This window comes from Varanus komodoensis, unplaced genomic scaffold (genome assembly GCF_004798865.1).
Source record: "Varanus komodoensis strain SLA01 unplaced genomic scaffold, ASM479886v1 scaffold21, whole genome shotgun sequence".
NCBI classification, from domain to species: Eukaryota; Metazoa; Chordata; class Lepidosauria; order Squamata; family Varanidae; genus Varanus; species Varanus komodoensis.
In genome coordinates this window covers 4,460,795-4,477,135 of record NW_025335589.1, presented here as the reverse complement: position 1 = coordinate 4,477,135, position 16,341 = coordinate 4,460,795, and the positions used below count along the sequence as shown (strand labels likewise).

Here is a 16,341-nt window from a genome sequence, read left to right as displayed (position 1 = left end):
TTGTACACATGCAAAAACTTGAAGTCTCAGCCAGGATAATGCCCTGATGATTACTTGCTTCCAAACTGCAGCACTTACTAACCCTGGACTTTTCCCCAAAGAGGCTTCAAATAATGTTTTTCCCCCTTTGTTTCTTTTGACAGCTGCCAAAAGGCAAACTGACAAGAGAAAGCAAAGGCACAAGTGAAAGGGTATGGTATGATTAAAAAAAAAGAAATCTATTTGCAGACATTTGTGCGTGCAAATTATTTTAAATGATTTGACAGTTCCAGACAGTCCCTCCAAGGTGCAATTTAGACACATCAAAGGGGCTGCCAAAATGGGGATTGTGGAAGCCAGCTTCTCACCACCTTTTATGATCTCTCACAAAAGAAAGGATAAAGGGGAAGAAAGCTGCAATGAGTGAGCAGAAAATGGCTTGCAATCACAGTGGAGAGTAGGAAGACAAGTTGGTACTACCATGTTGTCCCCTAGGATACCCACAGGGGGACCATAGGAGAAGAAGACCAACAACCCATGGTGAGTCTGTTCATCTGGTAGGTGCCCCATAGGTTGTCTGCAGAACAGCCAGTTCAGCATGGCTTACTGCCAGGGTGGATTGACATGATGTGTGAACGTGCCCATTATGCTTCATCAAGCTGTGAACTACCAGACAGGGTTGGCTTTTAGGCATTATAGAAATGTAAGACTGAATGAATGCATGTCAGCATTCATTCTCAAACTGGGATGAAGGATAATCACATTACATTCCCTCTTGCATTGTTTCTGCTTTGTTTCTACTAGAACAACACAGAACCAAGTGGAAGTGTCAGGCACATAGTACATTTACTAAGAACTGGCCATGACCACTACATGGATTTTTTGAAACTAGGACAAGAAATGACTCAGGATGTATTATTAATATATTTCTGAGAAGTTTATCATAAAATCTAAATCTTATTTTTTTGACAAATATTCATAGAAGTACCCAAAGCTGCAGTTATGAGTATCTTCTGCTTGTGGCACTGGTATGTACTTCAATAGGTGGCAGCATATTTGCTAGCTAGTACTAGTTAACTAACTAGTGAAGTTGCCATCTGCTGAAAGATTCTTAGAAATAGGCCCTGAGAAATAGACAACTGAAATATCAAAAATATTAACAACAGGAAATGGAAATGTTGCTCTACTGTGTATCAAGAGGCAGTAGTTCCACAAAGACTATAGTCAATAGTCATATTTGTAAAAAAAAAAAAAAAACTAGTGGTGAAACTCAACAAGAAGAGGCAGGAATAGAATACCAAGAAGACAAGAATATGGAGTTCTGGAAAAGCGTACAATCCAGTCTCATCCCTGCATAAAACTCATGAAGGGTATTATCCATACCGCATATTGAGCAGTGATACTGGGCTATCTGTAAACTGTTTGCTCCTTTATTCTCTCCTTTAGGTAGGGAGAGAAGTAGAAGGGGAATGAAATTCACATGTTACATATTCCTTAGGTCTGGGAGAACAACTGGGTGAGAAATCCTCTTATGGGTAGCATATGCGAAGGACCGACAGACCTACTTGTGGCTTCCTTTCCTCTTAGTTGCCCTAGAAGCAGGACACCATTTGAATTACCTTACAGAGGACAGACCTTTATTTGAAGGAATGTCCTGTCCAAGTCTGGTTTAAAACTGAGAGCTATAAGATGGGAGAGCAGGGCGTGAAGTTGCCTGTCAACAGTTAGTACCTGGACAGCAAATTGAGCAGCAACACAGGGGGCCACCTTCCCCACTATGTATTTTTATTTAAATTGTAATCTAAAAGAAAGCCTTTCTGGCTAATGGGGAGAGAGAAAATGAATGAATGAAGGTGCACCTATACATATAAAATTAGCTTATACACATTTTACATACATCTTTTCCCTCATTTCTGGGAATGCATGTCTCCCTTTTGGGCAACAGTCACCCTGCTTTCCCACCCACATGGAAGCTATCATTTCTTTCTATTTAATAGGACAATGTCCTTATTAATCAATAGAAGACCAAGGGAGGATTAGAGAAAATAGTGTCAATCTTTTCAGTGCATGCAGTTGTTCATGTTTTCTGTAGTCTATAAGGGACTCTTGAGAAACTTTTAGCCATGCCAGGGAACAGATAATGGTTGTATGGAAGCAATAAGAGCAGGCAATCAAATCCCTCTTCACTTTGGGGGGAAGTGTAATTATTCTCTATGTCCATTTAGACCTGCTTCATCCTGCGATGATTATGCATTTCCAAAGTTGAAAGCATCTTTGAGAAGCTCTGTTCCAGTAGCTGTTAGAAAGTGCTTTTTATCAATACTCAGGGGAGTTGAAATGAAAACATTAAAAACTGCAGCAGCTTTTAGCATCGAGATTCACAACTCATGCAAGAAATCAGGAATATTTATTAGGAGCACTGTTTCCTTTCAAAAGTTACCTTGTACTCACACCATTTCACAAGATAGTGTTCTTATTGGTTGCAATTAACTTGCTTTAAACATGTGTAGTAGTAAAGATATTAGAAACTAAAGTAATAGAAATTATTTTAATTGCATATTCATCTAAGCAATGTTGCAGAGATCAGGTTGTTAATGGTAACAAAGAAAAGCAACTTCAGTTAAAGAACTATAAATCAATTGGATATGCCTATTTTTAATAAGGAAAAGGGCTATTGCTCAGCTGACCAATCCTTGTGAAGCCAGGCAGGGGAGTAAAGGAGCAGATCCTTCACCATTTCCAAAGCCCTGTTGGCTCGTACTGGTTAAGGCAAGAGTTTTAGTAGAGTATAGCTTTGCCAGATTTTTCAGCCCTAGGAAACTTTTTAAAAATGCCTCTACTCAAAGCAATGGATAGAAAATTGGTTATACCAGGTCCACCCTGCCTCATCCCTGAAGCACCTCATTTCAGTGCCAATGGGAACAGCACTGGTGGTAGAGTTATGCCCTTGCAAATCCATTTCTCAGTATACTATTATGTGCCTGTTTGTGCCTGAATTTCCATTCCTATGCTAATAGAGTACAGAGCATTTTGTATTTCTGTTGGTGTCATATTCTTATTCTTTTTCCCCTTTGTTTAGTTCTTCTTTCTGAAAAAAAACCATAATGCCCCAGGGTCTATTTTGCCATAATTACTGAAAAAGAGTTAATTCCTTTTCCAGCTAGAAGATGATATTATAGCCAGTCCTGAATACATCCAGATAATAGAAACATTTGCTGCACAGCAGGAATCAAAGGAGTGGATGATCCTGGAATTTTCTCAGCTTGGGTTTATTGGTAAGCACGCCAAACATATCTAGATTGCAAGGGGCTGATTTAAGCAGAAATTAAGAAGGGGTGATAATGAAGCCTTGCAATTTTTAAAGCCAGTGTGGTGTAGTGGTTAGACTGCTGGACTGGAGACCTGAGGGATCTGGGTTTTAGTGTCCAGCTGGCCATGAAGCTCACTGGGTAGTTTTGGATCAGTCATTCACTTTCAGCCCAACTTACCTTGCAGGGTTGCTCTTGTGAGGATAACATGGAGCTCTGTAAGCTACCTTGAGTTCCTCACAAGAGGTAAAAAAGGCTGGTTATATATGTACTGTAGTAGTAGTAGTAGTTATAGTAGTAGTAGTAGTAGTAGTAGTAGTAGTAGTAGTAGTAGTAGTAGTTTAACTCTGAGTGCTTCCAAGCCAGGCTTTTATGGCATAATTGCCTGCCTCATTCACAGAATTTTACCAGAGAGTATGAATGACAGCCTTTTCTACCTGTAGTCTTCCTGTTTTCCCATCACCTCTTGGGTGTTTTTCCCTAGCACAGAAAATCAATTAAGGATTCTGTCTTTAAGGAAAAAAGACCAAATTACTGCCATAGCTTCTGATTGTTCATACAAGCCCTACACTTGGAAGCTCCTTAACACTGGATTGTGGCTAGGATGTAAACTAGTGAGACTTAATCCTTCCAGCTCAAAGAATTATGAGCATTGTATGCATTGTGGGAGCTCTAGGGGCTGTTTAGGGAGTATGAGATCACTCTCTTAATCACTGCTGCAATACACTTGTCCAGCCAGATGTAATTCATATAGAGTTCAGTGTGGCTGACTTCCAGGCAAGTGGATATAAGAAAGGAGTCTTAGTATGTATGAACTGTAAAATAGCATAATAATTTCAAAACAAATGGGGCAGAATCTAAAGAATAGCTAGTAGAATTCTGTTGGCCCAGTTCTGCTTTCCTGTCTCTTTCCCCCTGTAGCCCTCTGCACTATCCCCCAAGCCCCCCCCCCCACCAAAAAAACTGAAAAAGCTGTGAAAAGTAAGAAATCCTCCCAAATGGTATTAAAGAAGGAAATTGGAAAAGTTTGGCAGCACCATCCCTCAGGCCTTTACATGTGTGTGCGTGCACGCACACACACACGCTTTGCAGAATGAAACAAACCTGTAAGAAAATCTGTGACTGGTCAAAATAGGGTAATTTAGGTCTATGCAGGATTTTGACTTCCTCCACTGAATTGCATTGTTCAGCAATGAAAGCAACACATGGTCAAAGTAAAAGAGAAGATACCTGCTTTCGATCATATATAATCATTTGAACATGCACTTAAATGCAAACACTAGCATAAGTGACTGCTTGAAACACCATTAACTGATTTTGTGTGCTTTGAACTTCCTTCAGGATTCATCCTATTAGGTTAAGGCAGTATTTATAGGTTGTAAGTGACATTCTCTTAAACTGCAGATGCCTTTCAAAGTTGAATGCTTAAATGTTCCATTGTGATTTCATTTAAGAGCTACGCTAGCTCAGAAACACTTAACTTTGGCTGGACAGTGCCCTAAATCTTGCCAAAATAAGATAGCTGATAGAATGAAGTGCTTTGACCAATCCTGGTACTGAACTTATAAATCATATGCAAGGAATCTACCCAGTGTTCTATTGCACTTCTTTGGGGTGTGCAGTAGACTTCCTACATGTTTTATTACAATAAAGCATGTGATATCCACATTTCATATCCACATTTATGCACACATAGGGTAGACTGACCGAGGGACCTAGGTTTGTGGCAATAATTTCTGTTTCGACTAAGTATGATTAAGTGTGGATGTGACCCATTAGCAATAAATAGGTATTGAGAAAGTAAAGTTAATAACTTGTAAGTTACCCTCTGTGTTGCAAAGAAAGTTATTTTCTTCTCCCTTTCAAAATATGCATTTTCAGGAAAATTGTTCCGATGCAGAGACTTACCACTGATAGTAGAATTTTTTTTAATGTTCTACAAAGATAAGCCAATTGACTGGCTTCTAGACCACTTACTTTGGGTGAAAGTTTGCCATCCAGAGAAAGATGGAGTAAGTATTACATTTATTAACAATAACAAAGCTGCATTTGAGAGGTGGTGGGGAGGGGAGAAAAGAAGAAACAGGAATGCTTACATTTTAGAAGAAAATGCATATGCAACCAGAATTTGCTGAAATGTGAAAGAGTTCAAACTAATTAACTGAATTGCCAGTGTCAACAATTATGTCATCCTGCAGTCAGAAATGTATATTCTTTCTTGTACTTGCAAACAAATAGCATGATGTTACAGAAATAAAAATGAAGAAAAATGTATTTCAGTAGTCTTTACCCTTCCAGCAAGTATCTTTAAAATCAACTAGACTCTGCAGCTAAATAATTTGCAGGTTATTTGAAACCAATATATAAAATTTCTTACCTGTTTACCCCACTTACTGCCCTGTTAGGGTTTCCTTTTCCCAAGAGAACAGTGCTAATAATCATGGCATGCACTCCCACATGTTCTTATGCACTAGGAAATTTATTTTAAGCTTCCTCCTTCATTAGTCCCCTACTTGCCCTGTCTGTTCCTAACCTCACTGTACATTTATATGCAAGCATTCTTCCCCACTTACCTTTCCCTCAGTTTTATCATTCTAACTTCATTATTTCCTTCCTTCCCAATTCTCAGCTGCTCGATACAGCTATTTCTCTGCCATGGTGTCTCTATAAAACTTTCATCTAAGCCAAATAACTCTCCCTGAGGCTGAAGGCTTTGGGTCATTCCACCCACCCTTGTACACCATTTTCCACCACAACACTTAGAATATTTGTGAATACTCCATGGGGTCACACCAAGTCAGCTCATCAGTGATAGTAGCTATACCTGCCCATCCCAGCACAATCCAATATAGATGGCTTGTTCATCCACGCCTGAATATGTTTTGGAAGACAAAGTGAAAAATATTCACCTGGGACTGTTTCCCCTTTCTTCTCTCTGTGTTGGTTTCCTTTCCAGAAACACTGTGGGAAGCAAAAGGATACTTTACGCATCCGTTATAAACCATCGCTCTTTCAGCATGTGGGAATGTATTCTTCTTTAGAAGGAAAAATTCAGCATTTGAAAGTAAGATCCCATTTTGGTTTCTTTCTTTCTCTGAATTCATGATCCAGATGCAGAGAACATGGAAATATTAGTTTTTCTCAGAATGCTAATGACTGCACCCAATTTAAAAAGTAAGAAAATTAAGCACCAAAGCCCTCATCAGCAGCTGGTTGTTCATACTGAACTGCTACTCAGAAAATACAGTGAACAGATGTCAGATCTAGTTACATGCCCTTTAAGGGTTTGATCTATATGAATCTGTAGGGGTAGCTATATCAGTCTGTTGCAGAAACAACAACAACAAATAATCTTCTGGCATCTTAAAGACTTTGGGTTTATTCATTGCTTCTTTTTTATACTGCCCCAGAGTCAAAGCTCTCTGGGTGGTTTACAGATTATAAAAGTACAATAAAAATAATAAAATCAGAAAGTTTAAAACAGTTTAAAAAGATAAAAAAGACAATAACAAGGAATTAAAAAAAAATAAAATGGATTATTCTGTTTTAAGTGCCAAAGATTACTAGACCAGCCTTTAATACTTATATGGGAGGAAAAGAACATTCATGGCTCTTTATCTTGGGCCAGCCCTGCCTAAAAACTCCTGGCTACAAAAGTTTAGTATTTGAATGGCACTACTATTAGAGAATCATGTGGGCACTAAAGAACATTCCCCTGTATCCTCCAATGAAAGGATTCTTTTCCTTGTAAAACCTGGAAGAGAAAACTGGAAAAGTGGGGGAAAGCTGATCAAGTGTTTAAGTTTTTGACTTCTAAGCTTGAGCAACCCAACTGATTCAGAGGCCAAGAATTCACTAATGGTCATAGAAACTGCAAGCCTGATTCTTACCTGCACCTCTAACCTGCCTCAATACTGCTGCCCCAGCATCAATTTGCCTCTTCCTTAATTATAGAAATGATTTATTTGAGAGAAAATCAGCTTTTGAGCAGTTAGAAATGTAATGAATGAATGGTTACTTTGGTTTTTATACCATCTTGTTTTACTTCCCAGTGGCTAAAATTTTGCACTAGTTTGTACACATAGTTAATATGCTGTTAACATTTAGTGTAGTAGCCTTGTAAATCTTGTTAAATTACTTATGCATATCCTAACATGTATGGAATGGACTGGGCAGGGCTGGGCTTATCATTAGGCAAGGTAAGGTGTCCATCTCAAGTAGCAGATGGTAGGGAACAGTGATGGAATCCTCCTGGCTGTTCTCATGAACTTCTTGCTTCTTCTCTGCAGTGGTGGACACAGCAATGTATACCACAATGATTGCCAGGCCTTTTAGTTAAAGAATGTTCTGTTACTTATGCATAACTATAGCCTAAACAACACATTTAGGGTACTACCTAATGTGGCTGTCCATCACCCTCTGAACTTGAAGGCTAGGATTGCTTCCATGCTCCTCTTGCCTACCAAAACTTCTAAACACCAATTTGGGCTTTCTAAATGTTTTCCCCCAATATGCAAGAAGGAGACTGAGGGACTGCCAGGATTCCCTGGAAGTTGTCAATGCCTCCTTCCTTCCCTTCCTACCCACCCACAACCCTGACTGCTCACCCAGCACTGGCTTTGATGATGGTCTTCTTTTCAATTCCCAGCTGCCATGGAAATAACTGGCAGCTGCAAGGGCAGACGGAGGACCCTCCAAAATTAGAGTCCCAGCTCTGACCTTGGAAGGCATTTCTGAGGTCAGAGCTGGGACTCTGCTATCCTATGGCTCCCAGACAATGCGGGGGGTTATGGTATTGTGCCCTTAAAGTATCAAGATTATAGTTTCGCTATATACCATTCATTTTGGCATCAAGTTCATATTTACATAGGAATATACACGTACTCTTACAGGATAAAGATTTTGTCAAAAGCTCATTATTTAAGGCACATGTCAACCCACCGGCAGAAGTGACTACAAGCCTAAAAGTATTCCAGCACTTTACCCTAGAAAATGCTTATAAAGGAATAGAATGTTTCTGGGCTTTTGCTCCTGTGGCTGGAGATCATATCCTTTTCAACTTTGGGCAGCCATTGAACATAGAAAGGTAGGTATTCTGTGATGCAAGAATATTTCCCCTAATTTAAATATTTTTCCTTTTAATATTGTTCTTAGGGCAGAGTCTTATGCATGTTTAGACAGGAAAAAAGGCCTACAACTTCCAGCAAGGCTGGAGTATTGCGGCCTAAACTTGTATAAGACTGTGCCTTTAATTTCCCCAATGAGTAGAGAAGCCACTCAAGGAGGGCAGTTTTGACGGAGAAAATGGCTTGTGTTGGGAGAATTAAGCAACCCACTCTTCCACTGCTCCTTTCATCAAATTTACAGTTCTCCACAGTTTTTCATTTTAACACCCACCTACCTTAGATGCACACACAACTATTAAAGCAGGAGACGGTTACACATGCATGCTACATCTAATTTCTTTCTCAGTCTCCTTTATAACCTATCCCTAAAACAATAAAAGCTAGATTTGGCTTAACTGTCTTGGGTTTTTTTTAACTGATGTGTAAGCCATGTTTTTGGCAGAAGAAAAGATAAAATGTTTTACAATAAATGGCCTAAAGATGAATGGCAAATTTAGTAATCTGTGTAAATGTATTATTTTGCAGGTACTTCTTTAGAAGTGGAAATATGGAACATCCTGGGGACAAACTCTTCAATACTACAGTAGAGGTCTTACCTAATGATGTAAGTATCTTAGTTCACACAACCATAGAACTTTTCAGTTCATTATTAAAATGAGAAAAAGGAGTTGTTTCCATCTTAAGTTTTCTGACCGATAGCCCCAACCTATGAGGATATTACCATCTCAATATGTCAAATTTGTGATCACACAGAGAAAACCCCGCTTTCCTATTTTTTTCAGTTCATTATCTGCCTCCACTCTGAATTCAGCATACAGGGATAACATCAAGGCCAGTTCTCCCATGAAATGGAGTAGATCTCTTGTCTCAAGTGTTGGATCTGAAAAGGGCCCAGTTCGCCCACATCCGGCTACTAGGAGGGAACCCACATGCCTGTGCCCGTTCATGTGCAGATGCTAGGTGCATGTCACCTCCCACCAACTGCTATTCTCTGGGTACTTAATTAGGGGATGGCCTGATCTGCACCCCCAAGGTCTAGCACTAACTGCACCATTTAGAGAAAAATATTGTTCTGATCTTCAGTGGTAAAGAGACATTTCTCATATTTTTCAAGGGCTGGCAAATCCTGACAGATATATGGTAGCAGTCTTTCTTTTGTAGCTAAAATTTAACCCTGTGGGCATTATGACACCATATTGTTTCCAGGGGCATTCATGGTGGTTCTTGCTTGCTTGCTTGCTTTTTCAAAAAGAGAGAGAGAGAGAGAAAAGGCTTCTTTCACTAGCTGGTGAAAAGGTTGGGGGAGGGAGATTTTTGGCCAAGCTCTAGTTAGATTGGCAAAAGGGAAATATAGACAATAAAGTCTAACTTTTCTTTCTGAAAACTAGTTGGGATGCTCTTTCTTTTTTGTTACAGAAGATTGATCTGCACTCTGAAGGCAATGCACAGAACTTACACACACAAACTCAGGATGGCTATTTTCAAATAGGTAAAGCAAGATTTCTAAATTGGATCCTGCTTCTAAATTTTAGAATTGCTAATATTTTAACCGTTGAGGATGAGAGTGTTGAATTCAAAGATTCCTTCTACTCACAGAAGATCCATTTTATTCTTTGTGGTGGAATGTTTGATGAGGAAAATGAAATCTAAAGATGACCAGTCACGTGCATGTGCTTATGTCAGTTGAAACAAGATAATTGCTAAAGAATAGACGTGTTATAGCACTGTGTAAACTCTTTGCACACTCTTGTGAAAAAGTCTACACTAACAGTTATTATAAGCATTAACAGTTCTCTTCCTTCCATTCATGCTTTCATGGACTACAGCTCCAGCATGGCTTGGGATGGTAGGAGTTCTAGTCCTTGCCACCTGAAAGGCATTAGGTTAGGGAAAGCTCAAGCCTATAACCAGGAATGAGCTAAAGCGGGGGAGCTGATCCTCCCTAATGTTTCTTTGCCCCGCCTTTTTTTAATCAAACAAATAATTATAAAATAGTTTACAATTTTGTCTTGAAAAGGTCCACAAACTGCCCCCTCCCTTTTGGGTTCCCCTTGTGTAACTTTCAGTTGGCTATAGGCCTGGTCCAGGCAATGCCCAGCATGTAGGCTGCCTAGTTTAAGCTGTAGCAACTTCTTTGAGCAGAGGAAGAAAATAGTGCTGTGTTTATTACTACCGTCTAGCATCACTCACTAGAAAGCAAAGTAATATGTCTGCATGATACAATACTGTCATTGTACTTAATGATGTACACCAAGGTCTGTCTGAATATTGTAGCATGCCCTTGTATGTTGCAAAAAATATAGAATAAATTCTTTGTTTTTGTGACATTGTTTCCCTTAGGTTCTTCATAATCTATGTCAGTCTGCGATAGCTAGTTTTGCTAAGGAAATGAATTATTTGTCTCTTGGAGTGTTTCCATTAAGATGTAAATACTATGATCTTCCATTTTTTAATTCTGCCCTTTCCTTGGAGTAATATGTCAAAGGCTTTTTTGTTGACTATTCTTGTAAAACAATTTTGTTACAGAATATGCCAAAAGTATTGTTTTCATTTATATGCAGGGACAGTTGAAAATGGAATAGCGGATGGCACCATCAGCCCATTTTTAGGAAGAATACAAGCTCTTCGTTTATCTATTCATAGTAGTTCTCCCATGTGGGTATTATTGAGTGAGGTAAGTGTATAGACAAAGCAATCTGCCAAAAGATAATTAATTTGTCTTAAATCTTAATTTGACCATAAGTCCAACTACAGCAATATGTAAGAAGTTTTTTATGCAGTTTTGTTTATAAGAAAGTAGCCTTTCCATTTAAGTTCTGGGGAGTCCAATTCCTCTTCTTCAGAAGCTTTTTAAACTTGTTGATGAACAGTACAACTTTGCTGTTTAATTGATTCCAGACATCAATAAGCAAAGTAGTAAGCAGCACTTTCTAAACCTTGACATCACGTTGCTTTTGCAAGGGTTTTGTTATTATAAAGTGTCAATACATTAATACTGATTATTCCATAAAATTCTACATTATTTTTCTACAAATATTCTTTAGAAGACATCAAAGTATTTGACAGATTTGGGCAAAACTATTAAGACTGCAGTACAATGAGGGTGCCTGTAACTCTCTGAACTTGGAAGGATTGCAGGAGGCCTGTGCATGGCGAGAGGAAGATGAAGAGAGAGTCACCTTTGTGCTCCTCCTGTTGTGTCGGGCACGTTCAGCCTCTGAGCAAATGGGATGGAGTCTGAGGTGCCACCACAGGATATTTTGTACAGTGACAGAACCTCTCTCCTTCATCCCACCTCTCCCTGTGAGTAAAACTCCATCTCCAAGGTCACTCTTGTGACCTGCCTGGAGCCACAGCCAGTGTGTCTCTTTTCACACTGGCTAAGAGAATGAGGGGCAGAGTGCATCAAGTCTGGAGCAAGTTTCCAAGGCTGGAGCTGGGACATTAAAAACCCTATACTAATTTTAATCATAATGACCTAACGGAGTAGTGCTGTGGTCCCTGGCAGAGCATCCCAAGGTCCATAGAATATGTTGGATTCTCCTCCTGATCCATGGACATTCCTATGACCTAGAGAAGAGGACCTGAGATCAAATTGTGCTCCTACCCATGCTCCATCCTGGCCATTACACAAAGGGTACGGAGGAGAGAGGCTAGGAGCCACAAGATCCTACAGCCTTTCTGTCACCCATCCACATCTAATAAGTGAGCTGGATGGACTGGCATATTGTGGCAGGATGCAGGTGCAAAAGAAGAGGAGGTAAAATTGCCTCCATCGGTCATCCCACTCTGCTGAGCAGTTCTGGGCAGGGCACAGGATAGGTGGAGGGTCCGGATATCAGAGCATAAAAGTATTCACTAAGTATTTACAGATAGTAACACATAACCTCTCTCCTTTTTAATGCAGATATTTATAAAGACATTGTGAAAAATGAATCAGAAAGAGACTTCTTGAAGACTATGGAAGATTTAAAGGCTATGTGGAAGCAAGGCCATCTAGTGGTAGCAACAAAAAGGGTCAATGATAAAAATTTAATTTCCTTTCTAACGCTTATGCAATGGGAAGGAGAGCATTTGCACATTCTGAATATAAATATTAAATTTTTGACATAATTGTAATATATAATATATAATGATTAATATTATAAAATGATTATAATATATCTCCAACAAACCATTTGTCAATAAAAAAATTTTAATAGTTTTGACAAATAAGACTATAATTCTTTGTACACTAACTAGGAACTCAGCCCCACTGTAGATCTGGAACTAACTATGCACAGGATTGTGCTGTTATTGGCACATATTAACTAGTATACAGTAGACTAGCAATGCAATTTAATATATTGTTTAAAAACTATAGGATGTGACCTGCTAAATTACACACATTTAAATTCCCAAATAGTTGGAGAATGTTATATTATTTAAGCATTATTTATTTTATGATATTTTTATCCTACTATTCCCTTAGAAAAAACTCAGATAGTAGGCCTGGAATTCTTTCCCATTAACCTCACAGAAACTCAGTGAAACAGTGTTCTTGAGAGGCAGAGAATGTCCCAAGGCCATCCAGTATGTTTTTCGCCTAAAGACTGAGGTTTCATGACATGAAAGTTAGACATTTTAATTTCCTGATATTTTTACTTAAGTCTCACAGCACTGGTGAGGGAAAGCATGCACTGTTGGAGAAAGGGTGTTAACCATTTTCCTTGCCTTCCTAAAACAGGGAAACAGTTTGCCCCACTGGGGGTGGGGATGCATGTAGCTGTATTTGCCCCACAGTAGTAGAATAAGGGCTCTCAGAGATTCAGCACAGGCACTTTTTGATGAGCATGGATGTTCACGTCATCTGCTACGCCCTCAGAATTCCATATTTCCACTGAGTTTAGTTGTAGCCCTTACAATTGCTTGGGGGAAATACATTTCTCAGCTAGAATATATTGTTCCTTGTTGTAGTACAAAGTATTTTGGGGATGCCTTGTTTTAATGGGCAGCTGAGACCTTCCAGCTTTACAAAAGACCTGGTGGAGATGAACATTGCTAGAACTTGGGGGAGAGTTATAGGGATCAGCACTGCCGCCTAAATTTTTGGATTTTCATTGGGGTTGTGTCTATTGGAACTATTATGATGAGCACCTGTACTTCAAAAATTACCACTATACCACCAGGTGTAGAATTTAGATTGGGAAATAACACAGAGAGAGTAAGTGTTATAAGAACTTCCCACCCAAAACTGCCACTCCAGTCCAAATGGCTATGATTGTGCATTAGGAGATCTGATCTCCTGCATTGCATGTTTGAGCCAGACTGAACCAAAGTTTTATTAATATGCATCCAGCAATCTAGGCCAACTTTCTTCAACCTGCTTCCCTTCAGACCTGGGAATAGTAGCTTGGAATTATGGGACCTATAGTCCAACTTGCAGAAATCTAAGTAAACATGCAATGATTCAGCACAACAAAATTTGGCAAACATTTGCATATGGTTTCTAAGTTTAGTTACAAACTTTATTGAAGAGAGTTGTGCAACATAAAGTAAAATTTCCTGTAGCACTTTCCTTGCCTGTTTCCTCAATAAGTAACTGGTAATCCCAAATCTTCCATAACAGAAAGAGATTTTAAAATGCCTGGTTTGGGAAAGTTGCCTTTTTTTTAAAAGGATGACTCCAAAATATCAGTAATTAATTCAAAAAATTGCTCCTTAATATGTAATTTGGTAAACCATAATAACTTGTTTCATTCATGTAATTAACTTCAGGCTGCAGCATGCAAATCACAGAAGGCATTGAAACTAAGTCCCTAGTATAGATGGAGCGAACTAAGAAATTGTGCAGGGATGTTACTTTCACTTTGCACAGTGGCGAGTGGTGTTCTGTAGCAACTTGCTCCATGGTTACTTGAGAGTACCATATGGATGAGGCCAAGCCTCTTAGTCATTTGAATGGAAAGGTACACTAAGGAAAGAAAGGTAGTTTTGGTAGTAACAGCTGGAACAGTATTCTAACAGAGAAGTGCCTTCTGTGTGGAGGAGTGTGCTCTTCACTATTGCGAGACAAGGTTGTTGAAGTAATACAGTTCAGTCAAGATTCAGCATTCACACATGTCAAAGAGTAGAAAGACATGGGAGACGTGCAGTTTTTGCACATTGTACTACAGCATGTGTTTTCTTTCCCTTGCTTACCTGTATTGGGTGCTCAGCCTTGGCGCTTGCTGAAATCGGTCTGGATGTTTGTGTTTGAACTCCACAATTAATGTATGAATTTCAGTTGTTGTGGCCTGATGATATGGACAAGGTGCTTGGACAAGTACGCCCTACCACTTGCTTACTAGACCCATGCCCATCTTGGCTACTTAAGAAAGCCAAGGACGGGATTGGGACCTGGATCCTGGAGGTGGTCAACGCCTCTTTAAGAGACGGCCGGGTACCTGCCCCTTTAAAGGAGGCGGTAGTCCGGCCAGTCCTAAAAAAGGCATCCCTGGATTCAGAGGTGGCCGCCAATTATAGACCGGTGACCAACATCCCGTTTCTGGGCAAGGTGCTAGAGCGGGTGGTGGCAGGACAACTCCAAGCACTCTTGGATGAAACTGATTATCTGGACCCATTTCATTCTGGCTTTAGACCCGGGTATGGCACTGAATCTGCCTTGGTCGCCCTGTACGATGACCTGTGCAGGGAGAGAGACAGGGGGAGTGCGTCCCTGTTAGTTCTCCTGGACCTCTCAGTGGCTTTCGATGCCATTGACCATGGTATCCTTCTGAATAGGCTAGCGGGATTGGGAGTTGGAGGCACCGCGTGGCGGTGGTTCCGCTCCTATCTCAACGGCCGATTTCAGAAGGTGGTGCTGGGGGACTATGGCTCTGCGCCATGGCAGTTATGCCATGGAGTTCCGCAGGGGTCCATTTTGTCCCCTCTGCTATTTAACATCTACATGAAACCGCTGGGAGAGGTCATCAGGAGGTGTGGGCTGCAGAATCATCAGTACGCTGATGATACCCAGCTCTACTTCTCATTTTCCACCAATCCAGGTGAGGCAGTGGCTGTGCTGAACCGGTGCCTGGCCGAGGTAATGGGCTGGATGAGGGCCAATAAACTGAAGCTCAGTTCAGACAAGACGGAGGTCCTGTTGGTGGGTGGCTCAGGCCCCGGGACAGGGGACTTGGGCCTTGTCCTAAATGGGTTTGCACTCCCTCTGAGGGACAGGGTTCGCAGCTTGGGAGTGCTCCTCGACCCTGAGCTGTCTCTAGAAGCTCAGGTGACAGTGGTGGCAAGGAGCGCCTTCCTTCAGCTTCGGCTGATCCATCAGCTGTGTCCCTTCCTGGAGAACAACTGCCTGGCAACAGTGACACACACACTGGTAACTTCCCGATTAGATTTCTGTAACGCGCTCTACGTGGGGCTACCCTTGAAGACAGTCTGGATACTTCAATTGGTGCAGAATAGAGCTGCCAGGTTGCTGACGGGGACTGGGTGTTGTTCTCATATAACCCCAGTTCTCCGTCAGCTCCACTGGCTCCTGATTGAAGTCCGGGCCCAATTCAAGGTGTTGGTTATGACCTATAAAGCCCTAAACCATTTGGGACCTGGATATCTAAAGGAACGCTTGCGCCCATATATGCCCTCCCGCCCATTGAGATCAGCAATGGATGCCCTTCTCCGGGAACCCTCTGTGAATGATATTAGGAGGGTGAGTACCCGGAGGAGGGCTTTCTCTACGGTGGCACCCCATCTATGGAATGCGCTCCCTAGAGAGGTCCACCTGGCGCCGTCATTATTTGTTTTTCGGCACCAGGCTAAGACCTTTTTATTTAAAACTTATTTTAATTGCTAAATTATTGTATTTATTAGGATTTTAAATTAGCCGAGAATGCACCAGGGGGTTTTAAATGTTTTATATATATATATATATATATATATATATATATATATAT

General features: G+C 40.4%; 1 protein-coding gene across 1 annotated transcript in view; it reads left to right on the top strand.

The window, feature by feature from the left end:
* The window catches only part of MGAT4D (MGAT4 family member D), a 34,233-nt gene extending 21,892 nt beyond the window's left edge, over window positions 1-12,341 (top strand). The window contains exons 9-16 of the mRNA XM_044430668.1: window positions 3,140-3,254; window positions 5,169-5,299; window positions 6,244-6,351; window positions 8,180-8,373; window positions 8,939-9,017; window positions 9,830-9,902; window positions 10,975-11,087; window positions 12,321-12,341. Coding sequence (XP_044286603.1) covers window positions 3,140-3,254; window positions 5,169-5,299; window positions 6,244-6,351; window positions 8,180-8,373; window positions 8,939-9,017; window positions 9,830-9,902; window positions 10,975-11,087; window positions 12,321-12,341 — 834 coding nt within the window. The remainder of the gene's footprint in view (window positions 1-3,139; window positions 3,255-5,168; window positions 5,300-6,243; window positions 6,352-8,179; window positions 8,374-8,938; window positions 9,018-9,829; window positions 9,903-10,974; window positions 11,088-12,320) is intronic.
* Window positions 12,342-16,341: the final 4,000 nt, after the last annotated feature.